General features: G+C 35.3%; 1 protein-coding gene across 1 annotated transcript; it reads right to left on the bottom strand.

Annotated features, from left to right (window-relative positions):
• Window positions 1-164: 164 nt before the first annotated feature.
• plekho2 (pleckstrin homology domain containing, family O member 2) lies at window positions 165-16,565 on the bottom strand. The gene is made up of 6 exons (XM_084108886.1): window positions 16,259-16,565; window positions 9,654-9,803; window positions 8,211-8,333; window positions 5,424-5,528; window positions 5,147-5,245; window positions 165-4,466 (listed from the first exon to the last, which is right to left on the bottom strand). The coding sequence occupies exons 1-6, from the start codon at window positions 16,265-16,267 to the stop codon at window positions 2,832-2,834; spliced, it is 2,121 nt and encodes a 706-aa protein (XP_083965012.1). The 5' UTR covers window positions 16,268-16,565; the 3' UTR covers window positions 165-2,831.
• Window positions 16,566-17,155: the final 590 nt, after the last annotated feature.

A 17,155-nucleotide genomic window follows, 5' to 3' on the forward strand; every position in this document is an offset into this window, starting at 1 on the left:
GTGTGTGTATGTATGTGTATATATATATATATATATATATATATATATATATATATGTATATATATATGTATATATATATTGACTCTAAGGGTGATGCAGTGCAATTCCTATGTATGTGTACAATTCTTTTTGTGCTCTGCAAATGGCAAATAAAACTTTGAACTTTGAACTTGAACTTCTTTATTTAGACATGCCTTGCAAAGCAATTATTTCCCATTTTTGCACATTTAATATGCATTTAGATAATAATAAAAAAACATTAGTCCAGTTAGTGAATGCAATTAACAGATACTGTAAGACATAATATAACAATCAGCCTCTTCAAAATTCAATAGTAAACATTTAACAGTAAACAGTAATTCTAAATTTGTTCTTAAGCTTTGTTTTAGACAGACAACAAACATGAATATGTCAGAACATTAATAACTTAAATATTAAGCACTTCACTGGCGGCAGTGTTATTTACAACATAATGTTCAAATATTCAATAAAAGCATTAAAAATATGAGTACAATTCGAAACGTCAGAGGGAAATTAAACGCTAAAAGAAATGTACTGCGCAAAGGACAAAGAACTAAGATGAATCTCATTACCAAAGACTATATTTCATATCAAAGAGTATTTACAGGTAAGATCATATCTAACAAAATGGTACCACAAAAAACAAACAAAAAAAAAACACTTTTCATCATGGGAATATTCTTGATTTTATTAGGTCTACAATAATTTGAAGTGAAACTAACTTGATGTTACCATCTCCTACACAAGTTGGTTTTGCAGACACTCAGTAACCGTTTATCTATAAAAAACAACTTTATATATGGGCTGTGGTAACCAGCTATGACTGCGTAAAGAAACTAAAGGTGACATGCCGATTGGGCTAGGCAGCAGGAAGCTATCTGTAGTTTATTAATAGACTGTGTGAAGAGTGAACCGCTGTGGCCACATCATCAGTATGACAGAACACAATGGACAGACCATTTACTTACAGTGTGTGCATGATTATGTGTCTTTTCGCAGTGCTACCATGATGTGCAAACACTTTGAGAAGAAGAAAATGGCAGAAAATCAAGCTTCAACACAGTTACAACTTAAAGTTGTGACTCCTACAATACCGTTCAAAAGTCTGGGGTCAGAAAGATTTTTTAATAAGAAATTAATGCTTTTAATACACATTAAATTGATCAAAAGTGACAGTAAAGACATTTATGAACTTTCTATTAAATCAAAGAATCATGAAAATAAAAATCTATTACGGCTTCAACATTGCACAATTGTTTGTAACAGATAATATCAAATAATTTCCATCACAAGACTAAATTACATTTTTACATTTATTAAAATAGAAAAGTTATTTTAAAATATTTCACAATATTACTGTTTTTACTGTATTTTGATCAAATAAATTAGTCTAGGTGAGCATAAGAGATTATGAAAGAACATTTTAAAAAATCGTACCAATCCCAAACTTTAGAACTGTATTGGTGAACATTTTAAATAGTAAAATGGATATTCTTTAGATTAGGTAGTCATTAGATCATGGAATAATGTTTACTCTTCACCTTTACTATGATTTCATATCTGATACATTTAAAATGAATAATTTTAAATGTGGTGAAAACATCTCTGAATCATTCAGAACTGAATAGGTAACTGTAAACTCTGGCCTGCACTTTCCACAACAGACATGGACCAGGACATATATAGTTATGTTGTACACTACTATTCATGTGCTATATATTTTGTTTTAAACTGTGATTAATCATTATTTATTATATTTTAGGTATTTTATGATCAACAAGGTTTAAAGGTGCTGTAATTTATTATTATTATTTTCAGATATCACTGAAATGGATTTCTTAAGAAAAACACATGTCTCTTTGTCTTGGCTCTGTAAACAGCAAAAAAAAAAAGTGTCAGGAGAGCAGCCAATCAGAAAACAATCTCCAGAAAAATCTCCCTGTGAATTACCGCGCACATTCGGGTTGGCTGAGAAGGCTTTGAAAGGCGGAGTTTTGGAGCGAGGACGTGTGGTTAAAGGGACGGGTGGTCTAATTCAGTTTAGTTAGCAAAATGGCTGCAATAGCTTACTGTATTTTTAAAAGTGGGAAATTAGGGCTTGTGAACAAAACATACTAGTACAACTTTAAAAAGCACTTCGGTATCTCTCCTCGATTTCTCGTTTTCACTAGCTAACTTAATGTCTAATGTCCCTTCACACATGATTTTAAACTCCTTTTTTACACAGGAGTTGCAGTGCAAAATTCAAAATACAACATAAACCGTTCAACAAACGTGTTAGCGTAAAAAGCTAACTTATCCCAATAGTGGTTATGTGCACATGTTATTTATGGGGATTTGTCATCTGATACATAAGGCACACATTTTGTGTACAACAAATCTTCAAATCTACAGAACAAAGTGCGATATATAACTAAGACCAAAATCATTAGGAAATTGATGGAATAAGAAACAAATCCTAAAGAGAGTCTGAAGCAAGCTAAAAACACACTTGACATTACAGCAGGTGAGCTAACTAGCTATTTCTCCACAAAATAAAATGTAGCATGTACAAATTTAGCTCTTGAGTTTTTACTTATTTTGGAGAGAAAATGGTTTGTCAGCCTTGCAACAATACGTAGGCCTGCATTATCACCGTCTAGAGGCTTCGTAGCTACATTAGCAAAACTGTAAGGCATCTTAGCCTAGCGAGGTTTAAATAGTAGCTTGGAGATTTGAAAATGGGGGTAAGAATTGCATTTGATCATTAGCATACTTAACATTTTCAGCATAGATCATCCCTATAGGTTCTTTCCACCAACACTTACCATTACCAACTTAATCTGTTGCTTTTGTTATGATCTTTAAGGCTCCTGGCTTCCCGTAAGAACTGGTCAGCTTTCCTGAGCTTCTCCATTGCTTCATTGAGCAAGGTCTCTGGTCTCGCTTCCACCTTCATTTCCGCCTCTCCGCTCTGTCCAGTTGCGATTGAATTCAGCAGCTCTCCCGTCGCTTCTATCTCAAAAGACACTTTGCTTTGCAAGTCCTTCATGTCACTTCCATGCCGTTTAATTGGTATCTCTTTTCCCTCGATTTCCACCTCCTCTGCGTTCTCCGCAAGGAGGTCTCCTAGGGATGCGGAGCGAGACTTGGAAGAATGCTTGAGAGACATAGAGAGAAACAGGGACTTGTTGGCACAATGGCTTGGGGTTGGATTTGCACTGGGAACTGAGGTCTCTGGGGTGGTGGACGGGTTTTTTAACGATGGCTCCTCCAAACTCTTCGCTTTGCTGTCAGATGGTTCTAGATCATCCTCGCTGGTCTCTAAATCTAGTACCTGGGAGCTTCCTTTGAGCTTTGGGGAGGACGGCGTAACTTGTTCACCAGTCTCAGACTCTTCTCCTGAGTGTTGGCCACTGTCTAAAGACTTCTCCTCCAACTCTTCGCTTGACACATCGCCAACAGGCTCAGTTTTGGGTTCTGGAATCGTCAATTTGATGTCATCTGTTTTTGAAGACTGCTCAGGGACCTTTTCTGAAGACAAAATGGTGGTGTCGGTAAGGACCACTGGGCCACTTTGTGGGGGAGTGTCCTCCTTTTTGGCAGTTGCCTTAAATGGCTTCTTCTTGGGTGGAGCAGGGGGACCAGGACTCTTTTTTACAGATTCAGGGGTCGAAAGTGGAGTAAGATTAAGTTGGTGAGGTTCTTCTGAGGTTGCCACTTCTCCAGTGCTATCTGAGGCTTTCTTTGAATTTTTCACTTCTTGTTCAGCACTAGGTTCTTTTGATGGCATAGAGGGTGAATCCCACATTACTACTTGGGGTTTCATTACCTTTTTGGATACGACAAAGGTCTCTCCCTCTTCTGACTTGTTCTGGTCTTCTTTCTCGTTTGAAGCTCCATTCACTTCGGTACCTTCACCGTCAACCTCTTCATTTTTCTCTTGAGGTTCTTTTTCCTCTGTTGTGACTGTGGCTGGTGTTACCGGTTGGCTGGGCTTCATATGTTTGGATGGAGGATTAGGGGGCTGGACGCTCTTGGTCGAGGAGGTTCGTTCAGAAGTGTCAGTGTTATCTGCTTCAACCTCTGCTTTACTGTCTGAGATATTCTCCTCAACAGCAGCAGCCCCATCAACAGATCCACAGGGTTTAGTTTCCTTTGATGGAGGCATCGGCGGCATTAGAATCTTCTTTTGCGGTGCAGCTTCCTCATTTTTGGGCTCATCCTCTTCATGGATTTCACAGGGTTTGTTGTCTTTCGATGGCGGCATGGGTGGCTTTATAACTTTCTTCTGAGGAGTGGACTCTTCATCGTCCTCCTCTTGAATGCTGTTCATTGACACAGATGGTTTAGAAGATTCACTCTGTTTATCCTCTTCTGTATTCAAGCAATGAGTTCCATTCGGCATGGCAACTTCACCATCAAGGTCCAGTCTCAATATTCCATCACTTGAGACATTCGCAACCTGTAAGAATAGCCAGAATAGTTTATTTAGAGGATATTGCTGGATTATTGTACTCAGGGATTCACAATACATACATTTCCATTCAAAAGTTTTGGGTCAGTACGATAAAATAAAATAAAAAAAATGTATTCAGCAAGGATGCATTAAGTTATAAAAAAGTGACAGTAAAGACATTGAAAATAAAAACAAATGTTTATTGAGCAGCAAATCAGCATATAAGAATGATTTATGAAGAATCATGAGACACTGAAGACTGAACTAATGGCTTCTGGAAAAAAATGCACTTTAAAATATAATAAAATAGAAAAAAAAATATTTTCAATTGTAATATTATATCTTAAGACTGCTCATTGTTCAAATAAATGTAGTCTAGGTGAACATAAGAGATTTCTTCAAAAGCATTAAACAACTCAATATTGCATATTTAATTGTGCATGCTCATTTCCTTTATTACCTTATATTACATTATGCTGTTGTGACGCCTAAATTAACAATGCATTTATTAATTTATTAAAAGCATTTATTTTATCTTTCAGTATTTTTGTAATTAATAGTTTTAGACGAATTATAAAAAATTTATATTAGCCATTTATTGGCTAAATTGTATCCCTAATTATCCTCCAACAGGGATGATAAATGTTAAAAGGCTTTTTTGTATGTTTGAAACAATTATATCGTACCTCCTTCATGTGTATCCTTGTTGGCGGTCTTCTTCCACGGTTCCCCTTAGGTCGAGTCCGAGTAACATGTTCTAATGAGCAGCTTTCATCAACTTTTACCTGAGATACAAACCATAAAAAATAAGCAGCTAGCTTGGTATAAGTAACTGTAATTATGATCATTCATGTATGGATTCAATGTAAGGATTGGTACGTTTTTTTTGCATGGCATGGCCTTATTTATATAAGTGTCTTCAAATATCACAGGAAAGTTTAATAGCTGAACAATGAACAGTACCTCATCAAAAATTTTGTTCTTTGCCTTATTGATTCCTTCAGCGAGTGCCTTGATCCAGGCTTCTTTTTCCTCCGGATTTTGTGCCTGAAGTTTGACATCTTGGACCTAAAATGAACACAACAAATTTAGATGAAGTCTTTGAAAATAGTATATGCATACACATAAATAAAACATTGAAAAAATTAAAGCTTTAGTTGCACATGCTAAACCTATTTTACTTTTCTTTACGAAATAAAATTCTGAAATAACCCTGGATTCAATGTCATGTTGCCCGCACCTAATATTATGGTGGACCACATGCATTATCTGCAGACCACATTTTAACAAATATATTCAGTACTCTATGAAGGTTTAATCAAGTATCCAGTTTCTGTTTTGCAATGAACATCCCTAAATACTGAAAAATCACTAAAAAAAACAAAGTGATTTGTCCGTAGGATGTTTGTTTTTATGTCCCATTGTTGAGCTGTGTTAGGTTTATATGAAGTGTGTCTAGCATCCTGTATTTTGCCAGGCTCAGCATGAGCCTCCGAAGTACACTTCACCCTAAAAAAAAAAAAAAAAAATGAAAAAGATTTATGTTCTTAGAGTAGGGTGTGCCTAAAATATTCGTAAAAAGTGAAACAGGAGGGTTTGGAATCTCTTAAATCTTTAAACTCTTTTCAAGAACTACAGTACTTGAAGTTTAATTATAAAATAAAACACTAGGCTGTGGTGTCTGACTCATTCAGCTGGCTGGTCACAATATTCAGGAGAGGAAAAAGTGACATGATGGTCTGGCTGTTCTTTAAACGCACACACACACACACACACACGCATTTTCTCTTCTAGAGAAGTCTCTTGACATCTGCTGAGCTCTTTGCAGTTCGCCAACGCTTCGCTCTCGTCATCTGTTAGTAATAAAGCATATTTCGCCTGTTAGGTATCTTCCGCATTTCTAAAGTCCTCTCCCCACCTCCAAGACTCTCTATATTCAGAGCACATGGATTCACGTATAGTAAACACTGAATATGCTAAAGAATTCTACAAATATTTACAGAATAAAATCTCTTTTTGTAAGAGATATGGGCTCATAGAGCAGTATGACACATAGTGTATGTCCAAAAGTTATGACATATCATGTGCATGTCACTCCCTTAGGATGAAGTCATCATTTACCATCAACTCTAATGCGCCAGGAAACAACAGTTTGACATACAGTAACAAGATCCAGCAGTCTACAAGCATAAAGTGAAACTAATCTTTAAAAAAAAAAAAAAAAAAAAAAAAATTATATATATATATATATATATATATATATATATATTTGTCAAAACAAAAAAAGAATTTGAATGCTTAAATATTTTTAAAACATTTAATGCCCTTAAAACTGTATCTGGGTCAATTATGTGACATTCTTTTTCACACGTCTATTAATTTATTCAAAAATACATTAATAATGCAATTCATACAAACAATGACTTCAATACACCTCTTCTATTATTAACAAGCTTTCAATTTCTGAATTAAAATGCATTTCTGTGGGGCTTAAAATACAATTATAAGTTGGTAAAACCATCTGGAGCGCTCATTAAAAGAAGTATAAACAATGATTATTTACATTATTGTCATTTTCAATATTTACAATTATTTACATTATTACGTACATTATTAAGAGAAAATTTGAAAAGTTGCCAACTAACTAAAATAAAATAAGTTCAAGTGCTAAAAAATAAAGTACTATTTATTGAAACTAAACCTGAAATAAAAGTAAAGATAAATACAAATTTAAAAACAAAAACTAATAAAAAATAACAAGCACATATGTTTACAAAAATTGAAAATATAAAAATAGAAGCTAATTCAAAATATTAATAAATACTTTAAAAGTATATAAATAATACTAAAATAACACTTATTTAAAGTGTAAGAAAAATAATATTACATCTCATTTTTTGAGTTAACCTATCAAAGCAAATTTTTTACAATATACTTACACTCTACATATAGTCTATGGAGGAAAATCCACTAGAAAGTGAAAATATGATGGTTTGCGGCTGTTTTGATATACCACAAGCATTTGCAAGGTTACACAGGAAATCTTGCCTCTGCCTTTTGAATATATAAACACTAGGACAGGAAGTAATGCTCTGCTAAAGGTTGTCTTGCTATCTCATGATGAGTGGGTTAACATTTTTTGAACATTCAGCTTTTTGAAAACCTTTTTAACAAAGCATTAGAAACATGTGAAAAACTGGGCTATGAAACCTTTGTGGTGCTAATCATGAAGTACAGTGCCAAAAACAAACTATATGAATTACTAACCCAAGATAAAACATGAAAAATCTGAAACATGGAACAAGATAACCCTGGATGGAGTCCTGTACCACAGGATGTTTATCAATTTTTATCTTATAAGTGTCGCAATTCTTGACACCAAGGTCAAAGACAAGCACGACTCAGCAATTTTGAACATGCAACAGACAACCTTTCACATATGCGTTCTGTCATTATTTACAGTAAATGTGAAATCAGTGAAGTGGCACAGAGCATGAGGCATGAGTAACCGTCTTATCATTGGTCATGTGTCCGTTCAGATATGTGTCTGATTCATGAGACTCAGTACAATGACCTAGTGTGCCTCTAGTGCGTGCCATATTGAACTAATGACGTCACAACTGCAAGGCAGCCATCGACAACTGTGTATTGCATTGTCATCCTAATGTGAGCCACTCTTTATATCACATACAAAAGGAATGGTAGACTGATTTACTTGACGTTGTACTGTGCTGAAATGTTAATTATTACCTTGTTACCGCTCTTAGGGCTTCGTATTAGTACCAGCCTGTGTTTCTTCTTGAAGGGACTCTTTAACTCGTGACAAGTGACATAGTTGTCCAGGTCCACTTTCTCCAGGCATGTTGTTAATTCCTGCACGACAGGGAAAAGTGTTCTATTTGTAAAAGGATAAACCAAAAAATTATATTATTCGAAAGATGCTAATTCATGGAGTTTTAGCTACGATCCATTTAAAGGGATAGTTAATCCAAAAATGAAACCTGTATGACTGACTTTCTTCCATAGAAAACAGTTAGCAGAATATTCACACTGCATTAAGACTAAAAATAGTCATTATGATTTGTCCACTACATTTGTGTGTGTGTGTGTGTGTGTGTGTGTTAAGAACAGATCCAAAAATCTGACCACTGTGGGTCATCATTCGCTTTTACTGAATGAAAAAAAGATGCCTGGACATGCTGATAAAAATAACAGATGAAGGAGAGTCATACGGATTTAAAAAGATGGTGGTGAGTAAACGACAATTTTCATGGGTTTCAATAATTAAAGTCCCCCTGAGGTGAAAATCAAGTTTTTAATATTGTTTATATGTCTATGTGGTGTTTTTAATGTGTTTTAAGACAAACCATGTGCAAATTCATAAGTCAACACCATTGCTGAGTATTTTCACCTTAAATCTGCAGTGAACCAAAAACAGTCTCAAAAACACGGTTTGAAATCGCTGGTGTTTCTGACGTCTCAAACTACCTTGTAACCAATCACGTCAACGTGTGATCATCAACGAGTGGAATGGCTAATGATAAATCTAAATTCGTTCTGCTTTGCATTTGGGATGGAAATCAGTAAAGATCCATCCAAAAACAAAAACTAGCTTTCTAGAAAACTTGTGCACATTATTCTTACGGGACAAAATCCATTTCCATTTCCCATATTCCATTTCCCTTGACACAGGAGGCTATTGTTAACCAATGTTATGCTTAAAGGGATAGTTGAAAATTATCAAATTTGAATAATGTGTTGAATAATGTCAGTAGCCAAAGAGTTGATGGGCTCAATTGACTTCCATAGTATTTTTTTTTTCATACCAGTCAATGGTGCCCCACAACTGTTTGGTTCCCAACATTCTTCCAAAATATCTTAATTTGTGTTCAACAGAAGAAAGAAATTCATTCAGGTTTGGAACAACTTGAGGGTGAGTAAATTATGTCAGAATTTTCATTTTTGGGTGAACTATCCCTTTAATGTTAACCAACAGCCAAATACTGTAGCTACAAATAAAAAATTGTTTTAGCAAAGGGAATGAAAACTTTACAATCCAATCCATTTCCCAATGGATATACAATCAAGTCCCAGTCCTTTTTCTTGTGCAATATTATATTTTACTCAGAAATAAATCACATTATGGAAGTACAACGGGGTTGTCTAGGTTTTATCATGATTTAGCAGACTTACCTCATTCTCATAGACCTCAATCACTGTTCGGTCCAGCTGAATGTACCGGTCCTTGTAGCTGCTCAAGAACTTCCCTGAAGACTTCTTCAACCAGCCCGCCTTCCCAGTGCTCCTCACCTCTTTAGGCTTGGCTGGCTCCTCTTTCACACCCTGTTTTGCCAAGGAATAAGGAATCAGCATTTCTTTGTGAACCAACATTTCAGTTTGACTTGGCATGCATTGAGATCTGAGTCCAACGAGAGCATTCCTGAAATGGGAGGTCTGCATGTAGCGGATAGATTATCATTTTTGGCAGGTCTGGGTTTCATATGACCTTCAACACCTTTTCAGACTTAATAAATAAAAGGGACGGATGACGCCTTATTTCCACATCTGTTGCGTTTCATTTTTCACAGCCTTCTCACGACTTTTGAGGATCTTATCTGGTTTTATCATTCAGCATACTTCTAACCTTTAAAATTAAACGTTGAAGGTGCAATATTACACCCTTAAAAATAACACTGAAGAAGATTTATTATCATTGACTTAAACTAAAACTATTGAAAACTATTTTAGTAATTAGATAGTTAAAACATTAGGCATTTAGTAAAAAACTAAATGACGACTATCTGACAGTTATAAATGTTGCCTTGTTGAATGTCAAAGCACTAAAATGACTAATTGGAAATAAATAAAAACTAAAACTATAGAAATGACAAAAACATTAAAACAAACACTAAAAACACATTCCTGGGCAATTTTTTTTTTAATGGTCTTAACCATTTAAATCACAAGTCAGGAAATTAGCAAGAATTGCACAAATACTGCCAGTGTTTTCCCACTCAATGTTAATGGCTTCAAACAGTTCATAAGTAGTTGAAAAGTGTCTCCCAGTTAATTTGAGTTTAATGTGGAATAAATATTCACTATCGGGTTCAAATCTAGACTCTGACCAGGCCAAAACATGAGCCTGATGGACTTGATCACAAGCCACTTCTTGATTCTCTTTGCAATTTGGGCAGGAACATCGTCTTGTTAAAAAATAACATCTGATCATTCCTCTTTAGATAACAACTTTTCATTTGTGGGAAGCAAGCCATTCCTAGTTTATGAAGTCAAATCTAGTTCTAACCATCAAGACAAGACACGCAAATACAGTTGTATGCCTTTTGAATAAAGTTTTGCATATATTTTTAGATTAATAAAATCAAATACGCCCCACTGCAGTCGTATTTGGACTTCCCAGGAATTTTGAATGTGAGGAAATTCCTCAGGATGTCTCTTTAGAGGGTCATTGAGCTGTTTTTCCACTTTCACTGCGGGCCTTTGGAAAGAGCAGCGTGTGCTATAGAAGGTACAGGTGTCCGAGGGAGGAAAATTGGGACTTTCTCACACTGCCCTGTCCGGGAAACTAACATCGGCAACAGGTTACTCATGCCCTCGCACTGTCTGTGCTGAGGGAGGAGATTGGAGCGTGAGGGAGCCTCTTTGTTTTTCTCGTTCTGTTTGTGTGTAAATTGGAGCAGAGCGCAGAGGAACATCACAACACGACTCAATGGAGAAAGAGAGAGAGAGAGAGAGAGAGAGAGAGAGAGAGATAGATAGATAGATAGAGAGAGAGAGAGAGAGAGAGAGAGAGAGAGAGAGAGAGAGAGAGAGAGAGAGAGAGAGAGAGAGAGAGAGAGAGAGAGAGAGAGAGAGAGAGAGAGAGAGAGAGACAGGGAGGGAGGGAGTCTTTGGGTGGGACGGAAAAATCCATATTATGAAAAAAAAGAGTGGAGCCCATTTGGTTTCGAAAGCAGAGTGAGGCAGAGCATGCAGTGTTTTACAGTGCAAAATAAAGCATGAAATAAGCCAAGACATATGTTAACCTCACTTTAGTCAAACAGGAACTTGCAGTACTAGATGAGATAATTTAAGAAATCGAGAAGTTTCATTAGTGGTATCTTCTGAGGCTACCATCAGTATTGCTATTTCTCATACTGGGGTTGTGAAGATCATTTAACACCCGATACATTTTGCAGTTTGACTTGTCACAAATTTGTGCTATAATGAAAACGTGATATATGACTTTCACATGGTGGCTGATCAAATGAGCCAGAAAAATGTATTAAATGGAGGAACTCGAGCCCTATCTAGGGACCAGAATATCATAGAGCCTTAGGTTTGAGCTCTTCTGACTTCTAAAAATTCATTTAACGTTTGACGTACTTGATAGAAAATAGGAAGAGCCATTTTATTGCGTTTGGCATGCAGTGTAAAAAATGATATGATCAATAAGTCATGGAAACATATGCTTTTACATTACTTTTACTCAATAATTTATGCAATGTCAACTTTATGTTTTATAAGTTATACGAGATTCAACTGGATTTAAGTCAGGTTTAATTTAATTTAAGTTGAAATTACTTGTAACAGCTAATTTGGTTATACTTGATTTAAAGAAGCAACAGAACTCAAGTTTTTTCAGTGTTATTTTTTATAGGTTTTTGTTGTTTGCGGTTTTGAAACTTTGAACTTGAAACTGTGCTGAGTTACATTTTATTCTTGGTAATTTGGCGTGCAGTTTTCATACACTTTGCGCACTGTTTTATGAAAGCCCACCCCGTTGAACATTTCTGGCCTCACCCTCGATTTATATTAATAAAAGTAATTCATAATAATAATAACAATTGTATAAAGCTTCTTTAAAGGTAGATTCTTAAGGCAGTTCATGTAAGTCATGATGACAAAAAAAAGTCATGGAAACATATGCTTTTACATTACTTTTACTCAATAATTTATGCAATGTCAACTTTATGTTTTATAAGTTATACGAGATTCAACTGGATTTAAGTCAGGTTTAATTTAATTTAAGTTGAAATTACTTGTAACAGCTAATTTGGTTATACTTGATTTAAAGAAGCAACAGAACTCAAGTTTTTTCAGTGTTATTTTTTATAGGTTTTTGTTGTTTGCGGTTTTGAAACTTTGAACTTGAAACTGTGCTGAGTTACATTTTATTCTTGGTAATTTGGCGTGCAGTTTTCATACACTTTGCGCACTGTTTTATGAAAGCCCACCCCGTTGAATATTTCTGGCCTCACCCTCGATTTATATTAATAAAAGTAATTCATAATAATAATAACAATTGTATAAAGCTTCTTTAAAGGTAGATTCTTAAGGCAGTTCATGTAAGTCATGATGACAAAAAAAACACGCAACATATAATATAATAATATAAAAATATAATAATAATAAAGCTACTTTAAAAGTAGCTTCTTATAGCAGTTAACATAAGACAAAGACATAAAAACAACACATAACTGACTTTCAGACACTGAAATCTACACTTCCAAAATGTTCCAAAATAAAAAAAAGCTGGTTTCTAATGCAGAATATGCTAGAAGCTTCATGCATAAACTCATAAACTACTATACTCTAGATTATTGTATAGTGCGGTACATCTTAGCAATCACGTGTTTCATATACATCCAAAAAGCCATGCATGCACAAATCTCCATCTGGGTCTAATATCAGAGCCCTATGCTGTGCGCTGACCTGGCCGGTGTCAACTCGCCACACATCTAAATATGAATCATCTGTGCGGTTCTTCTCAAGACCAGAGCGACTCAAACTGCAGATTTTGGCGTGCATGTAACTTTCCATCGATAAATAATAGTTGTCTAAAGACAAATGGAAACCTGTCCACTCAAACAACTGTTGCAGTATCGTTGTAGTATATTTGCAAAATCTCCAGCAAGGAAGTGTAAAACATGAATACCAATCAGAGAAGTATAAAAGAGGAAATAGTAACCAAAGTTACAGATTTTACAGGAATTAAGAATTGTTGCTAAACTAGTTCTTACTAATTACTTAACAGAAAGGGGACAGCAGGGACAACTGTCAGTGTGAAACCAGGTCAATCCTAACAAAGAAGGAATCAATTGGAATGCGCAAGTGCTTTTGCATCTCACTGCTTTTAGTGGGTGCATGGTGTGGCCTAGCGGCTCAAACTCAGAGCCAGAATGTATAAGGCTGATGGTTTGAGCCCTGCAAGGAAATAGGTCCAGCTTGTTTTGGTCACGAACCGCCCATTTATGCCATTATATAAAGGGACCAACCACAGTTCATTTTGTTTTTATGTGCTGTTTAGGGGCTGGTAAATATGAAATGGTTGATACCACAATAAAAAGTCATTAAAACAATTGCACATCATTTTAAAAACGAAATTAGCAGAAATATTTGTAGAATATTTCAAATTTCTGTCGATCAAAAAAATAATACACTACCGTTACATGTTTGGAGTCAGTACATTTTCTTAATACTTTTATTCAGCCAGAACGCATTCAATTGATCAAAAGTGTCAGTAAAGACATTTATAATGTTACAAAAGATTTCTGATGCGGATAAATGCTCTTCTTTTTAACTTTATATTTGTCAAAGAATCCTGAAATGTAAAAAAAAAATGTACCATGGTTTTCACAAAATTGTTATGCAGCACAATTGTTATAAGAAATGTTTCTTGAGCAGTAAATCAGCATATTAGAATGATTTCTGAAGGATCATGTGACACTGAAGTCTGGCGTAATGATACTGAAAATTCAGCTTTATCAAATTTAAAAAACAAACATTATTATTTTAAATTGCAATAATATTTCACAATATTTCTATATTTTATAGCCTACTGTATTTTTTTATCAAATAAATGAAGCCTCGGAGAGCTTAAGAGACTTCTTTTATAAACATTAAAACATTTTACCAACTCCAAACTTTTGAATGGTGTGCAATGGTAACTTTTCAAATCTGAATACACAAGAATTCTGCTAATGACGCATACATCTTTATTTGCTACTATGTGTTTCAAACAAAACCGTTTAAATGTTTGTGTGCAAAATGCATCAGATGTTTAGTGAACGGACTGTGGGTGGTCTGAGTCCTGGTGGGATTTGGGTGTCTTGCTCAAGGTTACAATGGTCGTAGTTCATGAAGCGATGCAGACATTAGGCTGATAGTGAAAATCTAAATGACTAAAAATAATATACAAGTGCTTTTTTACTGGTACTGCTTTTAAATGTATATGACAAGCTGAAAAAGAAGAGGGAAACCTCATTAAGAGCTTCATTAAGAGGCGAACACTGGGTGATCTTCATAAAAAAAAAAAAAAAAAAAAAAACAGTGAACAGAAAGTATTTCTGAAGTATATAAATCACAGATGTACTCCCACAACAACCAAAACTTACTATGACCACAACAGCAGCTGGTCTTTGTCTTAACGCCACATTAAATTGGGAATGTTTTTCCATGCTGTCATTATGTTCAGATAAATATGGCATCAAATTGGCTGTGATTTAGTGCCATTCAGGGTGCACTGAAGACACAAATGGATTCCTTTACACAAACATCTGTGACTATTTATCTTGATTCCCATTTCAACTCAGGACACTTCTGCTCTAATACATGATAACCAAGATGGCATACTAACGTCAAGGTAATGCTGTCTCATCAAATAAAAAGCTAAATAAAGATTCAAGTTATGTCTGTGTACACAACATATTAAAAATGTGGGTTTCAGCTTTGCCTTCCAGCACTACTGACCAATGTTACTTCCTTGTTTCAGTAAACGTTTCCTGAAACTACTTCTTCAAATAAGAGGATCTTTTTGGCAGAAATCTATGTTTTGTTTTACTTATAGTTAGTTTAAAACAAAATAATAGAGACAGACAGATGAACAGAAATACAGACAGACATAGATAGAGAGAGAGAGAGAGAGAGAGAGAGATACCACTGGATGGGTGGATGGATGGAACAGGGTCAAAAACATGCCAAAACTATCTATCTATCTATCTATCTATCTATCTATCTTTCTGTGTCTGCCTCTGTCCGTCTATTTATTATCTATCTGTCTGTCAGTCTGTTTCTTTGTCTATTTATCATCTATTTTTTATCTATCTATCTATCTATCTATCTATCTATCTATCTATCTATCTATCTGTCAGTCTGTTGCTCTATCTATCTATCTATCTATCTATCTATCTATCTATCTATCTATCTGCCTGTCAGTCTGTTGATCTATCTATCTATCTATCTATCTATCTATCTATCTATCTATCTATCTGCCTGTCAGTCTGTTGATCTATCTATCTATCTATCTATCTATCTATCTATCTATCTATCTATCTATCTATCTATCTATCTATCTGTTAACAAACACAAGCTTTGACTTAGAGGGGCGTTGGATGCTGCTAAAGTACTTCACTTCCTGGTGCCGATCTAAAAGCTACATCACCTCGATCTGATGAACAAAATATTAATAGCCTACTTCTTAACACTGATTCTGTTGGACCATTTACAATAAGTTTTTGTTTCAGTGCACAAAGACGCTTCAAATACACAAGTGATGCAACCCACCATTTTAACACTTAGTTTCCGAGACAGAATAACAGTAACAGCACTGACTAAATCAAGTGAGTTTTACTTCAAAAAAAAGTTTCAAGTGAGTTTTACTTCACGTACGTCGCCAATAATGGGGGTTAAAAGTTGTGACAAAGGTTGTTCATTTTAAATAAAGTTTGTTATGCATTTTTAAATTTCACTTGTAAAACACCATATGTATATCGAAAAAGAAAGCTATATGAAATACTCACATCTTCCATGATATAAAAACAAAGATCCCGTTATGCGCAAAAGAAAACGCTCGACGCAGGACTTTATCTCGGGTTAAAACTGTTGATCTCTCTTCGTCTCAACTTTCTCACATCCAACATGACGATGAAAAACAAGGAACTGTGTATGAGTCTGAAATGTAACGGGACTCTGCTGATCTTTTCCTCTTTCGACTTCAACACAACAGTTAAGTTTGAGGCTTGAAAAAAAAAAAGTTTGGTTTCCGGTAAGTCCCCAAAAGCCTCTGCTGCTGCCAAGAGACACACGGCTGCATCTCAGAACAACAGTGAGCAGCATATCTAGATAGCCTTGGCACGCAAAGAATTCGATCTCTAAGCTTGGTCTCTTTCAAAAATCCATAGACAGACTTAGTGTGCGAGGTATAAAATGCCATTTTTGAGGGGACAGACTTTTAAACGTGTATTGGATATTTTCGATTCATCTCGCGCACCATTTGGCGTCCCTAACTATTTGAAATATGTTTTAAACAAAACTACAAAGTATTTTATTAGTAATATTAAAAATGAACAATGACGTGATAAATAATGACAGTAGCCTATTCATGTTTAGTCAGATTCATTTAGATCAGTGTTGTTCCCTCCTGAAATTAATGCTGTTTTCACATCACCATAAATAAAGCTTCGAATCGCTCTCGCGGTACTTTGATGTCATACACCCTATCGGTCTGCACAGCGCCGCTTCAAGCCGAACACACCTTAAATATGCAGTGGCCACGTGGTACCATACAACAAGTCTTAGCTCTCAGAAAATTAGGAGTTTACACGTTGTACCTAATTACCGTAACGATTCTGAACTGTAAAAAGCCTTCATGTGCTTGTAGAACTTGTAATTATAATTGCGTCATGGTGTGAACGCAC

This window comes from Abramis brama (assembly GCF_963993115.1).
Source record: "Abramis brama genome assembly, chromosome: 3".
NCBI classification, from domain to species: domain Eukaryota; kingdom Metazoa; phylum Chordata; class Actinopteri; order Cypriniformes; family Leuciscidae; genus Abramis; species Abramis brama.

What these genes read in the sequence shown, in the direction of transcription:
- plekho2 (XM_084108886.1), bottom strand. An exon ending in AGAACAAAATTTTTGATGAG is followed by an intron (nt 5,246 to 5,423) that starts GTACTGTTCATT and finishes TTTGTATCTCAG; the next exon opens with GTAAAAGTTGATGAAAGCTG. An exon ending in CAAGGATACACATGAAGGAG is followed by an intron (nt 4,467 to 5,146) that starts GTACGATATAAT and finishes CTATTCTTACAG; the next exon opens with GTTGCGAATGTCTCAAGTGA.